The 27,527-nt window shown below is 42.9% G+C and overlaps 1 protein-coding gene across 1 annotated transcript; it reads left to right on the top strand.

Moving 5' to 3' along the window:
- The first annotated feature begins 3,533 nt into the window (after positions 1–3,533).
- Positions 3,534–24,407, top strand: LOC132832945 (butyrophilin subfamily 3 member A2-like). The gene is made up of 5 exons (XM_060851189.1): positions 3,534–3,543; positions 12,156–12,503; positions 20,508–20,750; positions 22,458–22,590; positions 24,212–24,407. Exons 1-5 carry the CDS (start codon positions 3,534–3,536, stop codon positions 24,405–24,407), a joined length of 930 nt encoding a protein of 309 aa, XP_060707172.1.
- The last annotated feature ends 3,120 nt before the right edge of the window (positions 24,408–27,527 follow it).

Here is a 27,527-nt window from a genome sequence, read left to right as displayed (position 1 = left end):
AAACCCATATCTAGAAAGACAAAGATAGGAAATAAATGGGACCACCACCATCTGCAAATTCCCCTCCAAGTAACTTCCTATCCTGACTTGGAAACATATCGCTGTTCTGTCACTGTCACTGAGTCAAAGTCCTGGGACGTTCTCTCCAGTGGCATTGGAGGACTGCTGTCACATGTCGACATGGTTCAAGAAGGCCACTCACTACCACCACCACCTTCTCAAGGACAACTAGCGAAGGACCATAAATACTGGCCCAGCCAGCAATGCTCTCATCCCATAAATGTTTAATTTAAATGTCGGGGTAAAAATATGAACACTCTGCAGAGTATTTTCTTGGCCACATACAGCTAAATTTTGGAAACTGAATTCCTCACAGATTGTCCCAATTGCTGATCTGTTGTCAAAGTCACTGTTAGCATTGGGATTTCTTTCTCAGCCAATCATTACTTCTGGCTTTTAACTGCAGACAATACAAGTGGCTCTGAACTCTTCCTGAGAACCTTCCACTTGCAGTGCTGTGGGCTTTCAGTGGGTTCTCAACTCACACAGTTTCATGAGGTGCTTCTGATATTGAGTGAGGAAAGGCTGTTATCATGGTCAGTCATCTCAGACTCTGTGAAAAACCCAGTAGCTTCATTACGCCCACAAACTGGGTTCTGTGATCTTTGAAACTCCAGTCCAGCAGCTCATGTACTTTCATGTAAAGTGCAACACTTTATCCCACTGCATCCAGTCTGCTTTACTGCAGAGAAAGTTCTTTCCAAGATTGTCCAGGATGTGTTTTCATTTTCTCCAGTCAATGATATTTTTAATTAATATTTCAGATAATAAATGACAAAACATTTACAATATCATCAATTTAATGTATGATATGTCGCCAATCTTGATGAGAGTATTGTTCCGTGGGTCTGCTGATATCCTCAGGTCCAGTTATACTTCCACAGGCGTGTCGATGGGTTGTGAATACACGTGACCCAGATTCAGGAATACCCTGATCCTGGGGATTCTCAGAGGGGGCTGGATGATATTGCTGTGAAAAGTCTGATAAACCAAACAGTGGCACTGTAGACAGGATTGGTGAAGTCACTAACATTTTTTTGAGAAAATGTTACGAGTGTTGAGGTAGCAACTGTGGCTGCATGCAGCTTGGGAAGAAATAGCTTTTGGGATTGTGGTGACTTTGTCTGACCCACCAATGCTTAAAGGCACTTACACAAGAATGGATAAAGTTAAAGTTAGACTCAGTAATGGTGACTATGAAATAATTGCTGATGCTTTAAAAATCTGTCTCATTCACAAATGCCCTGGAAAACCAAGTGAATGTAAATAGGAATAATTGGAGAAACTCAGCAGGTCTGGCTGATCTGTGGGGAGTAAAAACATGTTTCAAGTCCAGTGACCTTTGCTCAGAACTGGTGAATACTGAATCATCAAGAGGCAAAAGTGAGGGTGGGTGGAAATAAACACAAAAAATACCACCAGAGAAAAAGTACCAGTGAAACTCGAGAGAGTGAAGGCCTGTTACTGAGCGGCTGCATCCGAGGATATTAAAGAAAGTAGTTACAGAGATAGAAAGTGCACTGGCAGTAATCTTTCAAATATCCTTAGACTTGGAAAAGTTCTGGAAGATTGTAATACGGCAAATTTAACAGCCTTATTCAAAAAAGGAAAGGGACAGAAAGTGGTAACTTTGGCCAGCTAGCTCAACATTTGTTACTGAGAAAATGTTAGAGTCTCCTGTAAAGAGTGGGATAGTGAAACATTTAGAAATACATTAGATGACCAAGCAGAGTTAGCATGGCTTCATGAAGGGGAAATCGTACCTGACCAATTTATTAGAATTCATTAAGGATATAACAAGCAGAATGGATAAAGGGGAAGGAGTGGATGTGATATATTTGGATTTCCAAAAGGAATTCAAAAAGCTGTTGCAGGGAGATAGATTATTGAGGATTCTTACAGCCCGTGTTCCTTCACACAAGTCATTTTTATTTCGAGCTCTACTACCACATGTGTAGGAGAAGCCAGAGACCACCCCGAATTTGGTCTTCACACGGGGCACAGTTGCCCTGTTAATAGCCAGCTGAAATCAGAGGTCAGTGATGCTCTGAGTTCCCCAGTGAAATACAACAGTTATACCCTTTGTGTTACAATAATTTCATGCAGCATTGATGTCATTGTTTGCCACGTCTTCCTCATCTATACATCCAATCCAGTAAACACGCAATCAATGATTGACAACTGTACGGATAGCTCCAGGTCCTCCCATAATCTCATGATGTTTACCAGATATCTTTGGAATCTTACAGTGCTTCTGGAAGTTATAGTCCTCCCTAGACATTTGCCAACTACAAGACATTATTTACCAATAACCTGAATAGTTGCTTTTCACAAATAACTTTTCCAAATTCTGTACTAACTTTAGTATGGCAGATTAGGAAATACATTAGTTTCTACCAATTGTTATGAAGTCTTTAAAATCAACTCTAATTTAAAGTTACTGTGACACAGCTGACAAATTGAGAACAACCCCTTGCTCACTTCGGCCTGAGAGATCAAACAACAATCCCTCTGACTTGCAACAGCAGGTTATGACCTTTAAACACTAATTTGGTCTTTTCCCTTCTCATTCTACAGTTGCCTGAACAGATAAAAATACCATCAGATATTCCTCTATTGATCTAAGAATGCAGTGCAACTTCAGTTTGAGCATGTGTTCATTTCTAAGCTCCGGTGTGGTGGTTTTACTTTCTGGGTGAGCTATTGTACCTGTCAACACCCTTCAAGAAAACATTATGACAGAAGTCAAGAGGCAGGACTCCTTTATTGGGGTTCATATCTGGGAGAGCAAGAGAGGATGAAAAATGTAATTTTTAGTCAAACCATGTTTAGCTTTTCTTTCTTTCAAGATGGAGAATTGCAAATGTGTATCCATATGCTTCCATTACAGTTGTCTGGGTGATATGCTTTTCTGCCAGACATACCCGTGTAACACAGACAGGTTAAGTATCATATGATCAGGAGGAAGCTATTCAGCCCATTTGGACTTGCTCCACTATTTAATATGATCGTATCTGATAAAACATTTTAATGCTTTTTATCCACACAATCTCCATAACAATTTTCACGATTGATCATCAAAGTTTATCAACCAGAAACCTGATTAACAACACTATTGTTTCTTTCGATAGTATACCTGTATATCTAGTATATCTGTACAGAAACTACAAAGCTAGCTGTGAGAATCTGCTGTGTAAAACTGTCAGCCATGTTGTATTATCAAAATAAGTCCCAGGCAGCCATCTTTTCAGCCAAGTCATGATCTGCTACAACAAAACCTTCACACATAAGGTTGTTCATGAGATAAGAGCCCATAGTGTTGGGTTAGTATATTAGAATGGATAGAGAATTGCTTGTCCCACCTTTTTGACACAGTCCTCCAACCATGAAATTGGGTATGTATCAGTCTTTGTAACCACATTGACTTTGTGACAGTCCACACATAACTGCTGGGTACATCTGGTTTTGGCACCATGACTATGGGTGAGCTCTCATTTCGATTATGTCACCTTGGAGCATGCATTCAATCTCCTTCTGAACCTGTGCCAACTCCACAGGGTTATGCCGATAAGGACGTTGCTTAATTGGAACAGCATCTTCAAATCTACATCATGCACAATTAGGTTAGTATTTCCCAGTTTCTGTCTGTAAATCTCTCCATGTGACAATAGTAACTCTTTCAGGTCATTTTGATTTTCCTCAGGAAGATAACTCAATAATATATCCCAATCTTTGTCAACTTCTTCATTGTCCAATTTGATTTGAGGAATGTCCATTTCAGAATCCTCTGAGCTTGGTTCTTCCTTCAGTGTTGGAATCATTAATAGCTTCTCCTCTTGCTTTCCTTCCCCGTCAAAATACCTTTTCAGCAGATTCACATGGCACACTCTGTGAGGTTTCTTCCAGTCTGAAATCCCTATCAAGTAGTTCACTTCATTCAATTTCCTTTTGATTTGATAAGGTCCACTAAACCTTGCTTTTCAGTGTTGACCTGTTACTGGAAGTAACACCAATACCTTATCCCCAATGACAAAATTGTGAGTTTTTGATTTCTTGTCTGCTTCCTGTTTCATTGCATGCTGTGATACTTTTAAATACTGTCTATGCAAACTCCCCAGCTCTCTTTAATCATTCTCTAAAATTTGACACATAGTCCAAATGTGGGGTCTCTGAATTCTCACTTCGTAATTTCTCCGGAATCAATTTTAACGGTCCTCTTACTTCATGCCCTAAAAACTAATTCAATTGGACTGAATTTGGTCAATTCATTTGCTGCATCTCTGATCGCAAAAAGCACAAGTGGAATTCTCTTATCCCAACAATCTGGATAATCCTGACCGTCAGCCCTCAACATGGTCTTTAACGTTTGGTGCTATCTCTCTAGCGCTCCCTGCGATTCTGGATGGTTCACAGTCAGTTTGAACTGTTTTATTCTGAATCTGTCCATGACTTCCTTGAATAGTTTGGATGTGAAGTTTGATCCTTGATCTGACTGTATCACCATTGGTAGTCAGTATCAAGGAAAAAAATTGATTAATTCCTTTCCAATCCTTTAGCTGTGATAATGGGAAGGTCTCTGGAATTCTGGTTGATACATCATTATTGTTAATAACTACTGATTCCCACTTTTTGTTTGAGGTGGGGGACCTATGCAATCAACCAAGACTCTTGTAAAATGTTCCTCAAATGCTGAATAGGTATTAAAGGTACACATTTTATTACTGCCTGTGGTTTTCCGGTTACCTGAATTGTATCAACCCCACCACCATACAGCCCAACATTTCAACTCCCCCTCCCACTCTGCTGAGGACATACAGGTCCTGGGCCTCCTCCTCACCACCCGACACCTGGAGGAAGAACGTCTCAGCTTCCACCTCTGAACACTTCACCCCAGGGCATCAATGTGGACTTCACCAGTTTGCTCATTTCCCCATCCCCCACCTTACCCCTGCTCCAACCTGCCTACTCAGCACCATCCTCATGACCTGTCCTACCTGCCATTCTCCCTTCCCACCTATCTGCTCCACCCTCCTCTCTGACCTATCACCTTCATCCCCACCCCCATCCACCTATTGTACTCTTTGCTACCTTCTCCCCAGCCTTACCCACCCTCCTGTTTATCTCTCCACCCTGGAGGCACCGTGCCTTCAGTCCTGATGAAGGGCTTTTGCCTGATACGTCGAGTTTCCTACTCCTCGGATGCCACCTGACCTGCTGTGTTTTTCTAGCACCACTCAAATCTAGACTGACATGTATGACATGTCTGGCAAAATTCAACTACATCCTTGTGCAGACCAGGCCAGTAAAAATGTATTTGTATTTTAGCCTGTGTTTTTCTCACTCCTCAAAGATCTCCAAGTGGTAGCTTAGATTACCTACACAGGCCATTTGGCATAACAAATCCACATCGACCCTCCGAAGAGTAACCCACCCAGACCCATTTCCATACACCTACCCCTGACTAATACACCTAACACTATGGGCAATTTTGCACAGCCAATTCACCTGACCTGCACCTCTTTGGACTGTTGGAGTAAACCGGAGGAAGCCCAGGCAGACACAGGGAGAATGTGCAAACTCCACACAGACAGTCACCTGAGGTGGGAATTGAACCCAGGCCCCTGGCACTATGAGTTTCAATGCTAACCACTGAGCCCCCGTGCCACCACTCATGTAACACTTGCAATAACTTTCTTTACCCCACTGCCAAAACAGTCTGATGAATGTCTGCCCATTTCTCATCTGCTTGAATATGTGATGGTCTCCATTTCCACATCATGATATCATTTTGCAGGTAATAACTTGCAGGGATACATTCCAACAATTTCATGGTATATGCACAGCAGGTCAGGCAGCATCCGAAGAGCAGGAGAATCGATCTTTCGAGCAAAAGTTCTTGATTCCTGATGAAGAGTTTATGCTCAAAACATCGATTCTTCTGCTCCTCGGATGCTGCCTGACCTGCTGTGCTTTTCCAGCGTCACACTCTTGACTGATATCTCCAGCACCTGCAGTCCTCACTTTCTCCTCCTTTATGAGATATGCCTTTTTACACAACTGCTTTAAATTTTCATCTTTTCTGCCATCACTCAATGAGCTCAGCAGAGTCAGGGCTAAAGATATTTGCATGTTTACCTAGTTGCTCCTGTTCTGAACCACATATTTGATCGAAAACAGTCTCTGCTAATGAACTTCAGCTTCCTGATCTGTGCCCTTTGACCTCACCTGCTTCAGCTTGTGACACTGTGATCTTGTTACTACACAATCAGGGGAGATTCCTGCATAAACATCCTGCATTGCTTCAGTTGCCTGCATCTCCACCAGCTTTTCAACTAGAGTAGGCAGCACGCCTACTGGTGAATCAGCGATATCATTCGCAAGAACAAATTGTATTCCTGGAGCTGAGGGTTTGTCCAGTACTCCTACCACAAATTCTACACTCTTCTGGAAGCATCCAGGAGAATATTCTAGAGCAGTATGTCAATAGTCCAACGAGGGAAGAGGCCGTATTGGACCTGGTACTGGGGAATGAGCCAGGACAGGTGGTAGAAGTTGTGGTGGGGGATTTATTTGCAAACAGTGACCACAATTCTGTAAGTTTTAGAATAATCATAGATGAAGATGAGAGTGGTCCTAAGGGAAGAGTACTAAACTGAGCCAAGGCCAATTATGTCAAAATTAGGCAGGAGCTGGGAAATGTGGATTAGACACAGCTATTTGAAGGGAAGTCCACATTTGAGATGTAGGATGCTTTCAAAGATAGGTTAGCGGTAGTGCAGGATAGGCATGTCCTGTTGAAGGCAAAGGATAGGAAGGGCAAGATTCGTGAACCGTGGATGATAGGAGAAATTGTATGACTAGACAAGGGGAAAAGGGAAATGTACATAAGGTCTAGGCAGCTAAAAACAGAACGGGCCCTGGAGGAATATCGGAAGAGTAGGACAAGTCTTAAACGAGGAATCAAGTGGGCTAAAAGGGATCATGAAATAACTTTGGTCAGCAGAATTAAGGAAAATCCCAAGGCCTTTTATTCTTATATAAGAAGCAAGCGGGTAACTAGAGAAAGGATTGGTCCACTAAAGGATAATGAAGGAAGGCTGTGTGCCGAACCTGAGAGAATGGGTGAGATTCTGAATGATTACTTTGCATCAGTGTTTACTGTGGAAAGGAACATGATAAATCTTGAGATTAGAGATAGCAGTTTGATTAGTCTGCATCGCATTGACATAAGTAGAGAAAGTGCGTTGGGTAGGTTGGAGGTTATTAAGGTGAACAAATCCCCAGGACCGAATGGGACCAATCCCAGGTTGCTGAGGGACGTGTAAGAGGAAATAGCTGGGGCCCTGATAGATATATTTGTGGTATTTTTAAATACAGGTGAGGTGCCGGAGGACTGGAAGGTTGCTCATGTTATTGCCCTGTACAAGAAGGGTAGTAGGGATAGTCCGGGTAACTACAGACCAGTGAACCTGATGACAGTGGTGAGAAAGTTGCTGGAGAAGGTGCTGAGGGATAGGATCTATTTATATTTAGAAAAGAGTGGGCTTATCAGTGATAGGCAACATGGTGTTGTGAGGGGGAGATCATGCTTACCAACTTGATAGATTTCTTCGAGGAAGTGACCAAGTTGATGTCATATACATGGACTTCAGTAAGGCGTTTGATAAGGTTCCCCATGGAAAAACTAATGGAGAAAGTGAAGTCCCATGGTGTGCAGGGTGTTTGATCGAGGTGGATAAAGAGCTGGTTGAGCAACAGGAGACAGAGAGTATTAGTTGAAGGGAGTTTCTCGAAATGGAGAAAGGTAACCAGTGGTGTTCCACAGGGGTCAGTGCTGGGGCTACTGTTGCTTGTGATATACATAAATGATCTGGAGGAGGGACTGTTTGTCTAATCAGCAAGTTTGCAGATGACTCAAAGATTGGTGGAGTAGCAGAAAGCATAAGGGACTGTCAGAGAATACAGGAGAATATAGATAGACTGGAGAGTTAGGCGGAGAAGTGGCAGATGGAGTTCAATCCAGACAAATGTGAGGTGATGCATTTAGGTAAAACTAATTCCAGAACAAATTATACAATGAATAGAAGAGCCTTGGGAAAAGTTGATGGGCAGAGAGACCTGGGAGTGCAGATCCATTGTACCCTGAAGGTTGCTGCACAGGTGGATAGAGTGGTCAAGAAGGCATATAGTATGCTTGCCTTCATTGGACGGGGTATTGAGTATAAGAGCTGGCAAGTCATGTTAACATTGTACAAGACATTGGTTCGGCCGCATTTAGAATACTGTGTACAGTTCTGGTCACCACATTACCAAAAGGATGTGGACGCTTTGGAGAGGGTGCAGAGAAGGTTTACAAGGATGTTGCCTGGTATGGAAGGTGCTAGCTGTGAAGGGAAGTTGAGTAGGTTAGGTTTGTTTTCATTAGAAAAAAGGAGATTGTGGGTGGACCTGATTGAGGTTTACAAAATCATGAAGAATATAGACAGGGTGGATAGACACAAACTTTTTCCCAGGGTGAACAATTCATTAACGAGAGGTCATGCTTTCAAGGTGAGAGGTGGAAAGTTTAAGGGGGATACACGTGGTAAGTACTTCACACAGAGGGTGGTGGGCATTTGGAACGCATTGCCAGCAGAGGTAGTAGAGGCAGGTATGGTAGATTAATTTAAGATGCGTCTGGACAGATGCATGAGTAGGTGGGGAGCAGAGGGATACAGATGCTTAGGAATTGGGTGACAGGTTTAGACAGTACATTTGAATGGGCTCAGGCTTGGAGGGTCAAAGGGCCTGTTCCTGGGCTGTAAATTTTCTTTGTTCTTTTGCTCTTTGTTCTCTGGACACTCTCGCCTCACTTTACATAACTGAGCATTTTTTGTCTCACTGTCAATTCCTGTTACTACCTTTTCTGGCAATAGTCCTTCAGGAATACATATCTCCGCATCCTTCAGCATCACAGATTGAGAGGATCCTGTGACCCTAAATATCGTAATCTGTTACCTGTTCCTTCTGGCTTATGTGAATAAGCTTTCCCTTTGCAGGTATGTTTTTTAAGCAGATCTGGCACTTTCCCCTGAACACTCTCTGATCAGCTTGTACACTCTGAGGCAGTTTCTAGCTTCCACTGTGCTTTCTGTTACCAGTCCAACAAAACTCCCAGGCTTGACCTATTCTCCTACATCTGGCTTTTTCTGAGGCCACCAACACTGTGATTTCATGTGGCCCACTTTATTGCAATGGAAATATCAGAGCTTTTTACCATCACTGTCCCCTTCAAGGGTTTCCTTTTTACCCTGTGGTAAGCTATCCTTATGATCTTCACTGAGACCTACCTTTCCCTTAACACGTGAGAATTTCCCTTTGTCCCAATTCCTATCCCTCACGGACTGAAATTGATTCTGAAAGCCAAACTGTGTTTTATGGACCAACTCATAGTCATCAGCCACTCCAGCTGCTACCCTTACAGTTTTATCTCTCTGCTCTCCCACATGAGTTCGCCCTACTTCCTCACTAGACTTCCCTTCAGCCTTCATCTCCATCCTTTTAAGCTGACCTTCTTTTCTCAGTGTCCTTTTCTGAAGTTCAAACTCTTTTTCTTTCTCTTCTGCTTTCAATCGTAATTTAAATTGTTTCATTTCTGCTGCCCTTTCCTTCTTTCTCGCCTCTAACTCAAGCTGTTTCAATTGCCTTTGACTTTGTGTCATCTTTCCAGATCCCAATGGTTTTTCCAGTGAATCTAAATGCTGAGCTATTGCTGTAACCAGCTCATCCTTCCTGGAGGTAGTTTCTACTCCAGCCTGTCTACTAATTCCAGCCACTTGACCTTAACCACCTTTTGTAATACCCCCAAGGTCACTTCTCCCAACCCCAGGAAACTTTTGGTGACTGAAAGAGCCATTGTCATCCCAAACTCTGTCTACCTGACCAAATCTAAACCTGGAATAAAGGACACTCACACCTCCCACTCACTGCTTAAATCCCACAAAGAGCCCCCAATCTGTTATGGATAAGGCCAGACCCCTCAAAACATTTTTAAACAGGCAGCTCAAACTATAACTTTGCTATTTGTTTCACTTAGAGTCATAGAGTCATAGAGATGTACAGCATGGAAACAGACCCTTCGGTCCAACCCGTCCATGCCGACCAGATATCCTAACCCAATCTAGTCCCACCTGCCAACACCTGGCCCATATCCCTCCAAACCCTTTCTATTCATATACCCATCCAAATGCCTTTGAATTGTTGCAATTGTACTGGCCTCCACAACTTCCTCTGCAAGCTCAATCCATACACTACCCACTTTTTGACTGAAAATGTTGCCCCATAGGTCTCTTTTATATCTTTCCCCTCTCACCCTAAACCTATGCCCTCTAGTTCTGGACTCCCCGATCCCAGGGAAAAGACTTCGCCTGTTTACCGATCCATAATTTTGTAAAACCTCTATAAGGTCACCCCTCAGCCTCCAATACTCCAGGGAAGACAGCCCCAGCCTCGCCCTGTAGCTCAAATCCTCCAATTCTGGCAACATCCTTGTAAATCTTTTCTGAACCCTTTCACGTTTCACAACATATTTCCGATAGGAAGGAGACCAGAATTGCATGCAATATTCCAACAGTGGCCTAACCAATGTCTTGTAGAGTTGCAACATGACATCCCAACTCCTGTACTCAGTACTCTGACCAATAAAAGAAAGCATACCAAATGCCTTCTTCACTATCCTATCTACCTGCAACTCCACTTTCAAGGAGCTATGAACCTGCACTCCAAGGTCTCTTTGTTCAGCAACACTCCCTAGGACCTTGCTATTAAGTGTATAAGTCCTGCTAAGATTTGCTTTCCTAAAATGCAGCGCCTCGTATTTATCTGAATTAAACTCCATCTGCCACTTCTCAGCCCATTGGCCATCTGGTCAAGCTCCTGTGGTAATCTGAGGTAACCCTCTTCACTGTCTACTACACCTCCAATTTTGGTGTCATCTGCAAACTTACTAACTGTACCTCTTATGCTCGCATCCAAATCATTTATGTAAATGGCAAAACGTAGAGGACCCAGCTCCGATTCTAGGGGCACTCCACTGGTCACAGGCCTCCAGTCTGAAAAACAACCCTCCAACACCACCCTCTGACTTCTACCTTTGAGCCAATTCTGTATCCAAATGGTTCGTTTTCCCTATATTCCATCAGATCTGACCTTGCTAATCAGTCTCCCATGGGGAACCTTGTCGAACGCCTTACTGAAGTCCATATAGATCACATCTACCGTTCTGCCCCCATCAATCCTCTTTGTTACTTCCTCAATAAACTTGATCAAAATTGAGACATGATTTCCCACGCACAAAGCCATGTTGACTACCCATAATCTGTCCTTGCCTTTCCAAATACATGTACATCCTGTCCCTCAGGATTCCCTCCAACAACTTGCCCATCACTGACGTCAGGCTTGCTGGTCTATAGTTCCCTGGTTTGTCCTTACCACCCTTCTTAAATAGTGGCACCACGTTTGCCAACCTCCAGTCTTCCGGCACCCCACCTGTGACTATCGATGATATAAATATCTCAGTAAGAGGCCCAGCAATCACTTCTCTAGCTTCTCACAGAGTTCTAGGGTACACCTGATCAGGTCCTGGAGATTTATCCACTGTTATGCATTTCAAGACATCCAGCATTTCCTCCACTGTAATCTGGACATTTTGCAAGATGTCACCATCTATTTCCCTGCAATCTATATCTTCCATATCCTTTTCCACAGTAAATACTGATGCAAAATACCCATTTAGTATCTCCTCCATTTGCTGCGGCTCCACACAAAGGCCACTTTGCTGATCTTTTAGAGGCCCTAATCTCTCCCTAGTTACCCTTTTGTCCTTAATGTATTTGGAAAAAACTCTTTGGATTCTCCTTAATTCTATTGGTGTATAGTGGATATTCTCAGAGGAACTTAGTTGGGTCAACTGCCACATTTTAAACAAACAAAAATTATTTCAAAAATTATATTGTAGGACAGTTTATATTTTTTGAAAATCAGCTGTTTTCAATGTAATTTTGTTCTTTGGATTACATTAGTACAGAATTTTATGTTTTATTGTTGTTGTTCACTAGGTAAATTCCTTGTTGTTGGACCTGGTAAACCTATTGAAACCACTGTGGGTGAAGATGCTCTGTTGGAATGTCAGCTTGTGCCAGATATATCTGCCAGCAACATGTTGGTGCAGTGGTTTAAATCAGGCCTTGATTCCCCAGTTCACGTGTACAGCCATGGGGAAGATGATGCTGCTGCTCAGCACAGGAAATACAGAGGGAGGACTGAACTGTTGAAAAATGAACTCACCAAAGGAGCCATTTCTCTTCAAATAAAGAACACAACTATTTTTGATGGAGGGAAATACAGGTGTTTAGTTGATAGCGGAACCTATTCTGAAGAAACTGCAGTCAGACTGAATGTCGTAGGTGTGTACACTTCAGTAACATTTCTGTCTTTTCAAAGCCCAGTTTAAATTATTTCATACTTTAGCACTGTTGTAGTTCTGTTCGCCGAGCTGGAAGTTTTTGCTGCAAACGTTTCGTTCCCTGGCTAGGGAACATCATCAGTGCTATTAGAGCCTCCTGTGAAGCGCTGCTTTGATGTTTCTTCCGGTATTTATAGTGGTTTGTTCTTGCCGCTTCCGGGTGTCAGTTTCAGCTGTAGTAGTTTGTATGTGGGGTCCAGGTCGATGTGTCTGTTGATGGATGTTCTTGCCGCTTCCGGGTGTCAGTTTCAGCTGTAGTGGTTTGTATATGGGGTCCAGGTCTATGTGTCTGTTAATGGAGTTTGTGGATGAATGCCATGCCTCTAGGAATTCCCTGGCTGTTCTCTGTCTGGCTTGTCCTATGATGGTAGTGTTTTCCCAGTCAAATTCATGTTCCTGGTTGTCTGAGTGTATGGCTACTAGCGATAGCTGGTCGTGTCGTTTTGTGGCTAGCTGATGTTCATGGATGCGGATTGTTAGCTGTCTTCCTGTTTGTCCTATATAGTGTTTTGTGCAGTCCTTGCATGGTATTTTGTAAACTACGTTAGTTTGGCTCGTGCTGGCTATTGGGTCCTTTGTTCTAGTGAGTTGTTGTCTGAGTGTGGAAGTTGGCTTGTGTGCTGTTATGAGTCCTAAGGGTCGCAGTAGTCTGGCTGTTAGTTCTGAGACGCTCCTGACGTATGGTAGTGTGGCTAGTCCTTTTGGTTGTGGCATGTCCTCGTTCCGTGGTCTATCTCTTAGGCATCTGGTGATAAAGTTGCGTGGGTATCCGTTTTTGGCGAATACCTTGTATAGGTGTTCCTCTTCCTCTTTTCGCAGTTCTGGTGTACTGCAGTGTGTTGTGGCTCTTTTGAATAGTGTCCTGATGCAGATTCGTTTGTGTGTGTTGGGGTGGTTGCTTTCATAGTTTAGGACTTGGTCTGTGTGTGTTGGTTTCCTGTGTACCCTTGTGGTGAATTCTCCGTTGGGTGTTCTCTCTACTAACACGTCTAGGAATGGGAGTTGGCTATCCTTTTCCTCTTCTCTCGTGAATCGTATTCCTGTGAGTGTGGCGTTGATGATTCGGTGTGTTTTTTCTATTTCTGTGTTTTTGATGATTACAAAGGTGTCATCGACATATCTGACCCAGAGTTTGGGTTGGATTTGTGATAGGGCTGTATGTTCTAACCTTTGCATAACTGCCTCTGCTATGAGTCCCGAGATTGGTGATCCCATGGGTGTTCCGTTGATTTGTTCGTATATCTGATTGTTGAATGTAAAGTGTGTGGTGAGGCACAGGTCCAGTAGTTTAAGTATGCCGTCCTTGGTGATAGGTTCGGCCTCCTGTGTTCTGTTATGTATGTCCAGTAGGTTGGCTATTGTTTCTCTGGCTAGGGTTTTGTCAATTGATGTGAACAGTGCCGTCACGTTGAATGATACCATCAACAAGGACGGCATACTTAAACTACTAGACCTGTGCCTCACCACACACTTTACATTCAACAATCAGATATACGAACAAATCAACGGAACACCCATGGGATCACCAATCTCGGGACTCATAGCAGAGGCAGTTATGCAAAGGTTAGAACATACAGCCATACCACAAATCCAACCCAAACTCTGGATCAGATACATCGATGACATCTTTGTAATCATCAAAAACACAGAAATAGAAAAAACACACCGAATCATCAACGCCACACTCACAGGAATACGATTCACGAGAGAAGAGGAAAAGGATAGCCAACTCCCATTCCTAGACGTGTTAGTAGAGAGAACACCCAACGGAGAATTCACCACAAGGGTACACAGGAAACCAACACACACAGACCAAGTCCTAAAATATGAAAGCAACCATCCCAACACACACAAACGAAGCTGCATCAGGACACTATTCAGAAGAGCCACAACACACTGCAGTACACCAGAACTGCGAAAAGAGGAAGAGGAACACCTATACAAGGTATTCGCCAAAAACGGATACCCACGCAACTTTATCACCAGATGCCTAAGAGATAGACCACGGAACGAGGACATGCCACAACCAAAAGGACTAGCCACACTACCATACGTCAGGAGCGTCTCAGAACTAACAGCCAGACTACTGCGACCCTTAGGACTCATAACAGCACACAAGCCAACTTCCACACTCAGACAACAACTCACTAGAACAAAGGACCCAATAGCCAGCACGAGCCAAACTAACGTAGTTTACAAAATACCATGCAAGGACTGCACAAAACACTATATAGGACAAACAGGAAGACAGCTAACAATCCGCATCCATGAACATCAGCTAGCCACAAAACGACACGACCAGCTATCGCTAGTAGCCATACACTCAGACAACCAGGAACATGAATTTGACTGGGAAAACACTACCATCATAGGACAAGCCAGACAGAGAACAGCCAGTGAATTCCTAGAGGCATGGCATTCATCCACAAACTCCATTAACAGACACATAGACCTGGACCCCATATACAAACCACTACAGCTGAAACTGACACCCGGAAACGGCAAGAACATTCATCAACAGACACATCGACCTGGACCCCACATACAAACTACTACAGCTGAAACTGACACCCGGAAGCGGCAAGAACAAATCACTATAAATACCGGAAGAAACATCAAAGCAGCGCTTCACAGGAGGCTCCAATAGCACTGATGATGTTCCCTAGCCAGGGAACGAAACGTTTGCAGCAAAAACTTCCAGCTCGGCGAACAGAACCACAACAACGGACACCCGAGCTACAAATCTTCAACCATATTTTAGCACTCAACACTTAAGTTAATTTAACATATATCAATATGAAATCAGGCATTGGAACATTAGACAGGAGTACGAGGGTCTATTCCCCCATTCAGTTCACGGCTGATCATCTAATTCAATACAACCTTGCTGCTCTATCACCATATCGATCAATGTCATTCGTAACCAGAAATCTGTCGGTCTCTATCTTGACCATTCTCAATGTCTGAGCTTCCTCAGGCTCAAGGGTAGAGAGTTTCAGACTCTCACTACCCTCTGTGTGCAGATATTCCTCTTCATTCCAGTCTTAAATGGAATACTGCTAATTCTGAGAACAAAAGTGAACCAGATGAATTTTTACCATGACTAATAATTATTTCATGGTCATCATTAAATGTTCGAGGACAGTTGATTAAAGCAGCAACAAGTGTTACGTCCTTTTTATATTTTTATTTGTGGCAGGTATGTTTAATGTTCAGTTGTCACACAACAAATGATATTGCTGTCCTCAGACAACTAATTAACCAGAATGGCTCCGAGCTCTATGTCCTGAACAGTTGTGAACATCCCTGCTTGGTGTACTGATCCTATTAGCCCTTCTAGGTATGACACTTATACTTGCAATACGTACAAATGATCTGGATAAAAATTGACCTGATTAGAAAATTTGCTGATGACACAAAAATTGGTGGAGTTGTGGAACTTTATCAAAGGATACAGCAGGATATCTATTAGCTGTGTTGGATCTGAGAAAGGCCCTTTGGCCTAACAAGTCCATATTGACCCTACGAAGAGTAACCCACCCAGATCCATTCCCCCTACCCTATATTTACCCCTGACTAATGCACCTAACCTATACATCCCTGGATACGATGGGCAATTTAACACGGCCAATCCACCTATCCTGCACACCTTTGGATTGTGAGAGGAAACCCACATAGACACAGGGAAAACATGCAAACTCTACACAGACAGTCACCCAAGGTGAGAATCAAACCCGTGTCCCTGGCACTGTGAGGCAGCAGTGCTAACCACTGAGCGACCATGCCAATGATTAAAGTTTCCAACCTGAAATTTTGACTTTCCTGCTCCTCTGACGCTGTGTGATCTGCTGTGCTTTTTCCAGCTCCACATTTTATCGGGTAGGGGAATGGGTCTGGGTGGGTTACTCTTCGGAGAGCCGGTGTGGACTTGTTGGGTCGAAAGGCCTGTTTCCATACTGTAGAGATTCTCTGATCAGGACTCACAGTCCAACACAGCATCACATCCTTCAGCCCATCATGCCTGTGTCAGCCATGGTGCCATTCTAAACTAAGGTTTATCAACTTGGACTATCCAATGTTTCGAGTTCTTTTGTGGGATCATGAAAATCCTTCAAAAAATCCAAATACACCACATCCACTGATGTTCCCTTATCAATGCTCCAACTAACATCCTGAATAATCTGTAACAGGATTGTCAAACATTTCCAATTTGGAAATCCATGTAAATACCCAATCCTCTGATTAGTTTCAGTGTTTGGTTATCACATCCTTTGTATTGGATCATATTATTTGCCCCATGACTGACTTCTGACATCACACTAACAGGTCTATACTTCAAAAGGCTTTCTCTCCCTCCCTACTTTCTAGTCTACAAGAATCTTTCTAAAATCAATGAAATTCTGAAAAATAACTATGGTCTCTATAGTCACCTCCTTCACTCACGGGGTGTCTGTAATGCTGATGACGCCTTTATTGAAACTGAGTGGTTTATATTCATGGTTCAAATAACACAGGGCAGCAGGTAAATCTGCCCCTGAAAGTCCTTCATATCCTGGAAAATTCAGTCATGGGAAACCCAACCAGAGAAAAGTCCTGCCTTTCGTAGAAACGTCAGAATTTGTGAGGAGCCTCTCCTCCAATCAAGGATAGATCAACATCTTTTGCTGCTGATAGGCTCATGACTGGGTTTGTCAGCAGCAACTGGAAGAGAAACAGTTTGTGATTGGAGGAGCAGTGAGCAGTTGGAGCATGGGAAAATGGAAGCTTTCTGCTGAGGGGACCTGGATGGGGATTGGTTTGCCAAGGGACTGTCTGTTGGGTGGACCTCTGTATCCAGGGTGATAAAGCAACTCTAGGTTGTGTGGGGAGTCAGAGAAAGAGGTTCCATAGGAAGGGGGCTGGACAAGAGAGGCTTAGGTGGAGACGGGTGGTGATGGATGCAGTCATGACAAGGAGGCTCCAAGAGGATTGTGGAGTAGAAAAATGCTCAAAAGAAGACAGAGGAAGAGATGGAAACTGTAAGAGGAATGATAGGTCGGGGAGAGAAAGAGAGGCTGCAAACGTGGATGGAGAGAAGTAGGCAGTAGGAGGGAAGGAAATTCTAAGAGAGTCAAGAGAGTGAGGTGGGAGTGTACAGAAGAGAGAAAGCCTACATTGGGCAGAGGGAGAGGGAGGCTGCAGGGGAGTGGAGGAATGTAGGCTGTGCACAGAAGGAGAGAGAGGCTGCTAGGTAAGAGGGAGGCTACAAAGGAGAGAGCAATTTTAAACCTGTCAGCAAGGGAATACTCAGCTGAATGGGATCCAGGACAATTTCAAATCATTGAGGTCATCAATTTCTTGCTGAAAACAGCAAATATTTCGGAGCTAACATGTGGGAAAATGTAGTGGGTGCCACTGTAATGAACCCTGTGTAAAATGTGAAATTTAAACCTCAGATTGAGATCGACATTGCTGTACAAATGTTGTAACTGTCTTCTTAAAATCTTCCAGTTTTGTGCATATGTTACAGAAACGCATCAGTGTGTGGAAGGTGCATTTCTTTTCAATGTAGTTGTGGTGTCAATTATTGTGGAAAAAGGTTAAGGTCTTCTTTCAGTTAACACTATGGTGTCTCAGAAATTAATAATTTCCTTGTATGTTGCAACTTTAAGTTTCACAGAGAGTTGATCATTATTGAAGAAATTAATAAATTCTTCTAATTCTTCTGTGAAAGTTCAAATTCCCCATAAGTAAACACAAATGAAGAGTTATTATTGTTGATGAGAATGAAAAAGGATCCCCTGAAAACCAAAAGGTTTCCCTTAAAGAGTCCTCAAAAGTAAAATGATCTTGCGCCCCATAGTCCTAGTATCAAATTATTAATATTGTGTACCAGAGGTGAAACTGTAGGTGCCCTTGTGATCAGGGTCGGGGGACGAATCATGGGCCGTGGTGCATCACCTGTTTCTGGGCCCTTTCTCTTCCTCCCCTTCTCCAATATCCTTTGGGTGACCAGAATATTGGGCAGTATCATCTCAGTGGGGTTGAACTGTTCTGTATGGGTTTAACAAAACACCTTGAGTTTGTACTTTTCCTTTTATAAAGCCTGTGTAAAGCTCAGGTTTCAGGATGAAATGCTTTACAAACATGCCTTTGACAGGTAATCATACATAATTTAGCCCATCATATCGTGCAACCAGCCCTGCTTCTTTGAAACTGGTTCCTTTACAATAGCTGGATGGCAAAATCTAGAAGACCTAATTCTCACAACCATGACAAATAACAATACCCATGGACAAATGAGAACATCTAGAACTGGAATGGAGTTAGGACAAATGAGAATATCTAGAACTGGAATGGAGATAGTCTGTTGACACATGATTTCTGGTTTCTGCTCCAATTTTAAAATTGGAAAAGTTCCTGTAACTTACAGCCAACCCATCCACATGCAATATTGTATTTTCCATCCACACACTGGGCTCTGTTCCCCACAGGATGGAAGTGCAAATTTCACCTCAGCAATGTGAGAACTTTAAGTTCCAATTTAAATACCAAGAGACAAAAAACATGAAGAAATCAGATTCCCACAAAAATGTCATTATCCTTTAGAGAAAGAAAACCTGCTGTACCTACCCAGGCTGGGCCAGTTCATCCCACACCAACACGATTGGGTAAACCACCTGCTCAAGTGGCTGCGACATTCAGTAACATCCAACCTGGTATCTGGTTTCAGGAGGAGACTCACCACCACGTGGGCCGATAATAACTTTCTGTACTGCTTTGACTTTGTAAAGCCACCTTTCAACCTGAGGAAGGGGATAAATGATGGCCTTGGTTACAACGTCTCCATCTGAGTAATGGATTCTCCCTGAGCAGCCTTCCCTTCCATCCCATTCACTCACAGACTGTCACCTCAACCCTCATCCAAAGGAATGCCCCTGAACAATGGGAAGTGAGTTTTTTGCCCTGCTGGGATTCTGTCCTCCTGCTTCTCCAACTTAATATCTTCTGCTTCCAAAAATACAATGCCTCCTAGTAGCCACACACTCAGACAACAAGCAACATGAATTCGACTGGGAAAACACTACTATCATAGGGCAAGCCAGACAGAGAACAGCCAGGGAATTCCTAGAGGCATGGCATTCATCCACAAACTCCATCAACAAGCACATCGACCTGGACCCAATATACCAACCACTACAGCTGACAGCTGAAACTGACACCCGGAAGCGGCAAGGACAGACCACTATAAATACCGGAAGAAACATCAAAGAAGCGCTTCGCAGGAGGCTCCAGAGCACTGATGATGTCTCCTAGCCAGGGGACGAAACGTTTGCAACAAAAACTTCCAGCTCGGTGAACAGAAACACCTATGCCCTCTAGTTTTGGACTACCCAACCCTAGGGAAAAGACTTTGTCTATTTATCTGATCCATGCCCCACATGATTTTGTAAACCTCTATAAGGTCACCCCTCAGCCCTCGACGCTCCAATGAAAGCAGCCCCAGTCTATTCAGCCTTTCCCTATCATTCAAACCCTCCAACCCTGGCAACATCCTCAAAAATCTTTTCTGAACTCTTTCAAAGTTTCACAAAATCCTTCCTGCAGCAGGGAAGCCAGAATTGCACACAATATTCCAGAATTGGCCTAACCAATGTCCTGTACAGCCGCACCATCACCTCCCAACTCCTATACTCAATGTGTTGACATAATAAGGCAAACATACCAAAAGCCTTCCTCACTATCCTATGTACTTGTGATTCAATTTTCAAGGAATGAGTGTTATCTGATAAATATTGTGTCATCACAGTTCTATTTGGACATATCCTGAGGTAAAATGTAATTCATAATCTAATTAAAGTTAGTGAAAAGCAATGATTAGATATCTATCAATAACATGAAATGAGCAGTTCCAACAAACTACAGCACGTGTTCCTAATGTTTGCTATTTCTTTGTTGATTCCAGGTTTGGGTCGTCAGCCCTGGATTCAACTGAAGGGATATCATGAAAATGGAATCCAGGTTGTGTGTAAATCCAGTGGATGGTTCCCAAGGCCAGAAATACAGTGGATCAGTGAAGATGGACTTATTTTATCACAAGCTGAACCAAGTTATGAGCAGGACTCTGACGGTCTTGTAAATGTCCAGAGTATCATCGTCGTTACAAAACAATCAACAAACAGGTTTAAGTGTCTTGTACAAAATGAAGGTTTGGGAATTACACGAGAAGTCCCTATCAGGATATCAGGTTTGTAAATGAGAATGTGTAATCAAGAAAGTTAAAGGTGATTTTAAATCTATCATAGATCACATCGTGTGTTTAACTGCCCCCAAGGTGCCCTCACATGGTAATCCATTCCTTCTGTGTAGGAAAATAAGTCACTTTGCCACAGTAGGAGATACTAAACAGAGGACTAAATGCTTGGTTAAAGAGACAGGTTTTAAGATACATTTTCGAGCAGGAAAATAGGATGGAAAGGTTTAAGGAATGGTTTCTCAAGCTGGTCCTTGGCAACATAAGGTGGGACCACAAATGTGGAGCACTTAAAGCTGGGGTTGAGTCTGGGGGTCGATATTAATGAGCGGAGATGCCTTGGAGGGTTTGGGGATAGAAGAGATAGGGAAGGCAAGAGCATGGAGGAACTTGTAAACAAAGATGAGAATTTCAAAATTAAGATGTTGTTTGACCAATGGAAGCCAATATCTATCAGGAAAGAAATTATTCTTCCTAATACCTGTTCACTTAATGTATTATCCATTATTATCCATCAACTACTTTGTGAAACATTTTGGAACTTGTTACAAGTAGCCTAGAAAAGGACAACTTACAAACTTAGAACCACCAGAATTTGCCAGCTGCCTTATATGTCTCTGTCAGTGTTGTAATACACCAGCCCCTGATCTCTTCTGCTGACTCCATCAGAATTCACAGCATCAGGGGATGGACTCACAAATTAAATGTGGCCCAGGACACATTTGAGATAAACACAGGAACAGCTGGAAAAACCTCACAGTTGCTGGCAATGTCTGTGGACTTTCTCTCTCCACAGATGCTGACACATTGACTGAGTTTCTCCAGTACTTTCTGTGCTTCTTTGTTTCAGATTTCCAGCATTCACAGTATTTTGCTTTTGTTTGACACTTTTGAGACACCTTCCCAGACAGAGGGGTCAAGTTTGGTTAGATTGTTGGCCTCACGAGTTCTGGAATACAAATATAGAGATGGACTTAAATTATTTATTCATAAAATAATTTATTTTCAGAGATCATAGAATCCCTGCAGTGTGGAAATGGGTCATTTGGCCCAACAAGTCCAAACTAACCCTCCGAAGAGTAACCCACCCAGACCCATTCCCTGACCCTATTTCTCTACATTTACCCTTGACTAATGAACCTGACCTACACATCCCTGAACATTATGGAAAATTTAGCATGGCCAAATCACCTAATTCACCTTTGGACTGTAGGAGGAAACTGGAGTCCCAGAAGGAAACCTATGCAGACATGGGGAGAATGTGCAAACTCTACACAGAGAGTCACCCGAGACCGAAATCAAAATTGGGTTCCTGGCGCTGTGAGGCAGCAGTACTAACCACTGAGCCACTGTACTGCTGATTTGATTTTCACATGTTATGCCAGTGTCAATGTTAAATTCCTTGCCCTAATAGAGCGACCTATAAAAATCATCAGTAGCAATGATTGAAATGAATAGGGGCTCCACCCTCACTTTGTTGTTTAATAACTTCAGTGTTGGTGTTTTTGGGTATTGCAGTGGATCCCACTGATGTTATATCAGGAGATTCCTGCAAGGACTCTGCACATCTCATGCACAGTCACAATGAATAAAGATTTTGTAATAATAATGCACATGCTGCAGAAAATCCAATTGTTTAACTCCGTGGTATCCACTTTACAGATGAGATCTTCCCTGGTGCCCCTGACTGGCTGGCACCATTGCTCGTGACCATCCTTTGTGTAACTGGTGGCATTGCAGCTGTGTGTTACTGGAGTGTGAAAAACCATCGACACATTAAAGGTACAGTCTCAGTGTAACACTGACTATAGACATTAAAGACACAAGCCTGGAAATTCACGGGGGATTTCCCAGTCTCTGTCAGTTAATCTGTGAGACATAAACAACCCAGTGGAATTTCAGGACCACAGCATTACTCCCGTACAATGTGTATGTTTCAGTGTTAAATATTTGGGGAATGGTGGTGTGAAGACCTGGTCACATTGAAATGAAGAACAAAGGAATAAATGTGATTCCCATCTCCAGCTGAATAGGAAACGTTCCTTTAATAATTCTGAAATAGATGCTACCTGATGAATATTTAATTATTACATTCCTGTTGAAAATAAGCGTTGCATTTTCTTGAACAAATGTGAAGCAGAAATAATCCAGGACAGCAGCAACAAATGGAACAGCATTTTACTGTTTCAGCTGGAAGATAAAACCCACTGTGCTGGAAAAACTCAACAACTCTGACAGCAGCTGTGGAGAGAAACACAGAGTTAGTGTTCTGAGTTGTTTGGAACTGAACAGAGGTGGAAATGTGAAGGCTTTTATGCTGTTTAAAAATTGGGAAGTGTTGATGCAACAAAAGGGAAGGTTGGAGAATTGTTAGAGGGTGACAGGGATTCAACATCCAAGGTGTCAGAGAACAGAGGAGAGGAATGATCACAGTTAGAGTGAAAAAAACAAACCAGGGGAGGTGTTCATGGGAGAATTAGAGTCAGCTCTGACTGAAAGCAAATACATGAGAACACTGGAAGAATAATATCCTCAATGGAAGACAGAGTTCCTGATTGGATCGTTAAACTCAGTGTGCAGTGCAGGGGCTGTCAGGTACCTAAATGGAAAATGAGGTGCTGTTTTACCAGTTGTGTGGGCTTCACTGGAAACAGCATTAGACTGAGGGCAGGAACATGAGCAATGAGAGGACGATGGAGTCTCTCAATGACAACCTGCCGAAATCTCAGGGTCATGCTTGTGGACTGAGCAGAGGTACTCTGCTGAGCAGGTACCCACTCTCCCAGTGTGGAGGTGATGGACTGAGATCAACGAATACAATAGACTGGGTTAAAAGACGTTCAGAGGAGTAGCTGCTTCACCTGGAAGGAGTTTTTGGTACCTTGGATAGTGAGGCAGGGAGAGGTAGAAAGGGAGATGTTACACGTATGGGAAACCATGGGAGAGAGTCAAGGTATTGGGGATGATAACAGAGTGGACCAGGGAGAGGACAATCCCTTTAGGATGCAGACTGGGGAGTCAAAGGGAAGATGCGTTTGGTCGTGACATCATGTTGGAGCTGGTGGAAATAGTGGAGGAAGACCTTTGAATACAGAGGCTCATGGAATGGGTCATGAGGACACAGTGCAACCTGGTGGTAGTCTGGGAGGGAGGGGAAGGAGACAATGTAGAAATGAGTGAAATGGGTTAGACACTGTGGAGGGCCCTTGTTAGCTCAGTGGAGATGGGGTTGATCCTCGGTTGAGGGAAAAGTAAGACACTTTGGATGCACCATAATGGAAGATGTCATCATCTGTACAGATGTGATAGGGAAACTGGGAATATGAAATTGAATTCTTCCAGAAAGCAGGGTGAGAGGTTGTGCTTTCAAGGTAGATGTGTGAATCTGTGAACTTGTGATAGATACTGGTAAACAGGATAATCCCAGAAATGGAGATGGAGAAGACAAGGAAGGGAAGGGAAGAGAAGAATCAGAGATTGTCAGATGAAGGTGAGAGAAAGATGGAAACTGGAGGCAAAGTTGCTGACTGTTTCCAGTGCTGGGCCAGGACAAGAAATGGCACCAATACAGTTATTGACAAACTGAAGAAAGAGTTGTGGGAGGGGGCCTGAGTCGGACTCAAACAAAGAATGTTTCAGATTCCCCAGAAAAAGACGGGTTTCACTCAATACATGTACCTGTCCAACTGTCATTTTAATTCATGATGTGTTGGACTCAGGTGGACAAAGTCAAAAATCACATGTCACCAGGTCCAACAAAGCTCCTGTTCTTTCCTCAGGCTGTTCGTGAGGGAGAATACATCGGACACAGGATGTATAATAAAAGGTCAAAGGGTCGTGCAATTTACATGCATGTATTGAACAAATGTAGACTGCTATTAAACTCTTTAATCAGTTAGAATGGAGGTGCAGGTTTCGATTGATTAATATGTAAATCCCTGCCCCAAGATAACTTCTGGTTTTATCAGAACAGAGGTGACACCTTTGGTCAGACAATGAATTTTAGGTGTGATACCATGTTTCAAGTCTGTTTGTATCTCATCCTGAAGCCAGACTGGTTTTATTCCCAAAGTGGGAATTTATAAATCAATGGGGTGAATGTGCATTTACAGATTTGAATTTGCAGATACATTCTGTTTTGTTCAAAAAGTGCACAATCTGTGGACACTCAGTTAATGTGGCAATTTATAAACTCCTACTTCGGAAATAAAACCCGTCTGGCTCCAGGATGAGATACAAACAGACTTAAAACACAGTGTCACACTAAAATGCATTGTCTGACCGAAGGTGTCACCTTTATTCTGATAAAACCTAAAGTTATTTTGGGGCAGGGATTTACATATTAATTAATCAAAACCTGCAGACCCACTCTAACTGATAAAGAGTTAATATCCATCTAGGTTTGTTCAATACATTCACATAAATTGTATGACCTCTTGATCTTTAACGATAAATTCTGTGTCTGATGTACTCTCTCTCACTAGCTGTCTGAGGAAGGAATGGGAGTTCTGAAAGCTAAAGATTTCAAATAAACCTGTTGGACTATAACCTGGCGTTGTGTGATTTTTGATTTTAATTCATGCCATTCCTGTTCGAGTTTTCCCTGTACTGAGGAAATATTGAAATAGATTAAAGCCAGAATGACCAACCATCATCAACCTGCCCTGTCCCTTCTGGGGAGGACATTCCCAGCACAAGCACTGACACAATGGAATACAGCGGGAAATGAGTTACTCCTCAACCAGGAATGCACAATAGAAGATGATAGTAAAAGGCAGAGTCACCATTGTATTAGTGGACCATTGAGCTGTTCTGTCACTAGAGAGAGAGAAGACTGGTGGTGGTTTAACCTGAGGGTCACCACAGCTCAGACAAGGAGTGAGGCTGTGAAGCTGGGACCTTCATGGTAACCTCAGCCTGTCCAGGAATTGAACTCACACTGTCAACACCACTCTTCATGACAAACCCCTTCAGTCTATCCCTTAGTATCATGAGGCAGAATCCGTCAGTGAAGCATCATCAGGAGAGAGTGAGAGGTAATAATTAATAAAATGGATGAAAGCCAAGGGAAAGCTGACATTCCTGATCATATTCGAGCTGAGGTCTTCAGAACTGGCAGAGCTTTGATCACGTCAGGGCTCCGTGTTCTTATCCTATGGATTTGGGAAGAAGAGGAATTGAAAGTTGCCTTTAGGAATGTAACAACTGTATTTTTCTCCAAGAACGGAGACAGATCAGTAAAATGATGGAAGGTGTCATTAACATTACTGTCAAGCAGTACCTGTTCAGTAATAACCTGCTGATTGACACCCAGTTTGGGTTCCACCAGAGCCACCCAGCTCCTGACTTCGTTCCAGCCTCATTTCAAACATGGATAAAAGGTATGATTTCCAGAGGAGAGGTGAGAGTGACAGCCCTTCACATCAAGGCCACGTTGACCAAGGAATTTAAATAGAACTGAAAGCAGTGAGAGTTGGGACAAACTGCAGGTTGGAATCAGACAGGCACAAAGGAAGATGGTTGTGATTGTTGGAGGTCAGTCACTTCAGCTTCAGGACATCACTGGAAGTGTTCGTCAGGGGAGTATTTCTTAGCCCAACAATTTCAGCTGCTTCATCAATTTCTTTCCCACTTCTGACCGAACAATAGAGGGATGCTCACTGAAGATTTTTGAGTGTTCAGCACCATTCGCAGCTCCCCAGTTACTGAAGCAGCCATGTACAAATGCAGCAGAACATGGGCAATATCCAAGATGGAGCTGACAAGAGACAAGTAACATTCATACAATACAGCTTCTGGGCTATCCCCATCTCCAACAAGAGATAATCAAAACATTGCTCTTCACAATCAGCTGCCACCACTGTCTTCCCCACTATCACCATACTGGGACTTGTATTTCTGACAAATTGAACTGGATTAGCCATGTAACTAATGTGGATGCAAAAGCAGGTCAGAGGATAGGATTCCTCACATCTTCCACATTATGTTCCATTGACCATGTTCTTCCCCACTCACTAATTCTATCCAGATCCTCTTGAGATCACTTTGCATCTCTCTCACAACACATGGTCCCACCCTGCTTTAAATTTGCTGAATCACCTCGTCTGGAGGACCTCATCAAACTTCATCATGCTTAGAGACCTAATATCTTTTTAAAAATCCTGATAACCCCTGCGATGTCCTGCCTCATGCCTGAAGATCTATGGGTCAGGAATCAGCCTGTTCAGTTTCCTGAGACTAAGAAAAGAACCCATGACCCTGAGTAGGCATCAACAATGACAAGGGAGCTGTTTCTAATGTTTGCTGGCAACTCATTGATTTCATTGCTCTTTGAATTCTTGATGAGGTGTGTCACATCAGGTCTGTGTGTTGGTTTTTGGTTTAAATCTTTTGATGTGACATTTTTCTACCATCTTTCAATATAAGGATTGATCAAGACAATTCATGGATTTCATGTGTCATTTCCTGATCTTTATGTTCTCTTATCTTTTTTACTGAAAGGTACTGATGGGTGTTTAAAATGTGAAATTTTCATTTTACCCACAAAGACACAATCTCCTGAACATGCAAATTCGCATCTGTTATCCTCATCTGACTCCCTTCTGACTCCCAGTTCTGGTGACATTTTGTCATCTAATGCCTCAGTATCATTTTCAGAAACATTCCCCTCGAGTGAAGGGTACACAATCTGATTTCTTTCTGTCACACTTTTATTGCAGCTCATGTTTCTTT

This window comes from Hemiscyllium ocellatum, chromosome 35 (genome assembly GCF_020745735.1).
Source record: "Hemiscyllium ocellatum isolate sHemOce1 chromosome 35, sHemOce1.pat.X.cur, whole genome shotgun sequence".
Classification (NCBI taxonomy): Eukaryota; Metazoa; Chordata; class Chondrichthyes; order Orectolobiformes; family Hemiscylliidae; genus Hemiscyllium; species Hemiscyllium ocellatum.
The sequence above is the reverse complement of the archived record's forward strand: the minus strand, read 5'-3'. Positions and strand labels throughout refer to the sequence as shown.

Bases quoted from the DNA above. Each gene is read 5' to 3' on its own strand.
- LOC132832945 (XM_060851189.1), top strand. The intron at 12,504-20,507 runs GTGTGTACACTT...TGTTGATTCCAG, and splicing joins AGTCAGACTGAATGTCGTAG to GTTTGGGTCGTCAGCCCTGG. The intron at 20,751-22,457 runs GTTTGGGAATTA...TCCACTTTACAG, and splicing joins GTGTCTTGTACAAAATGAAG to ATGAGATCTTCCCTGGTGCC.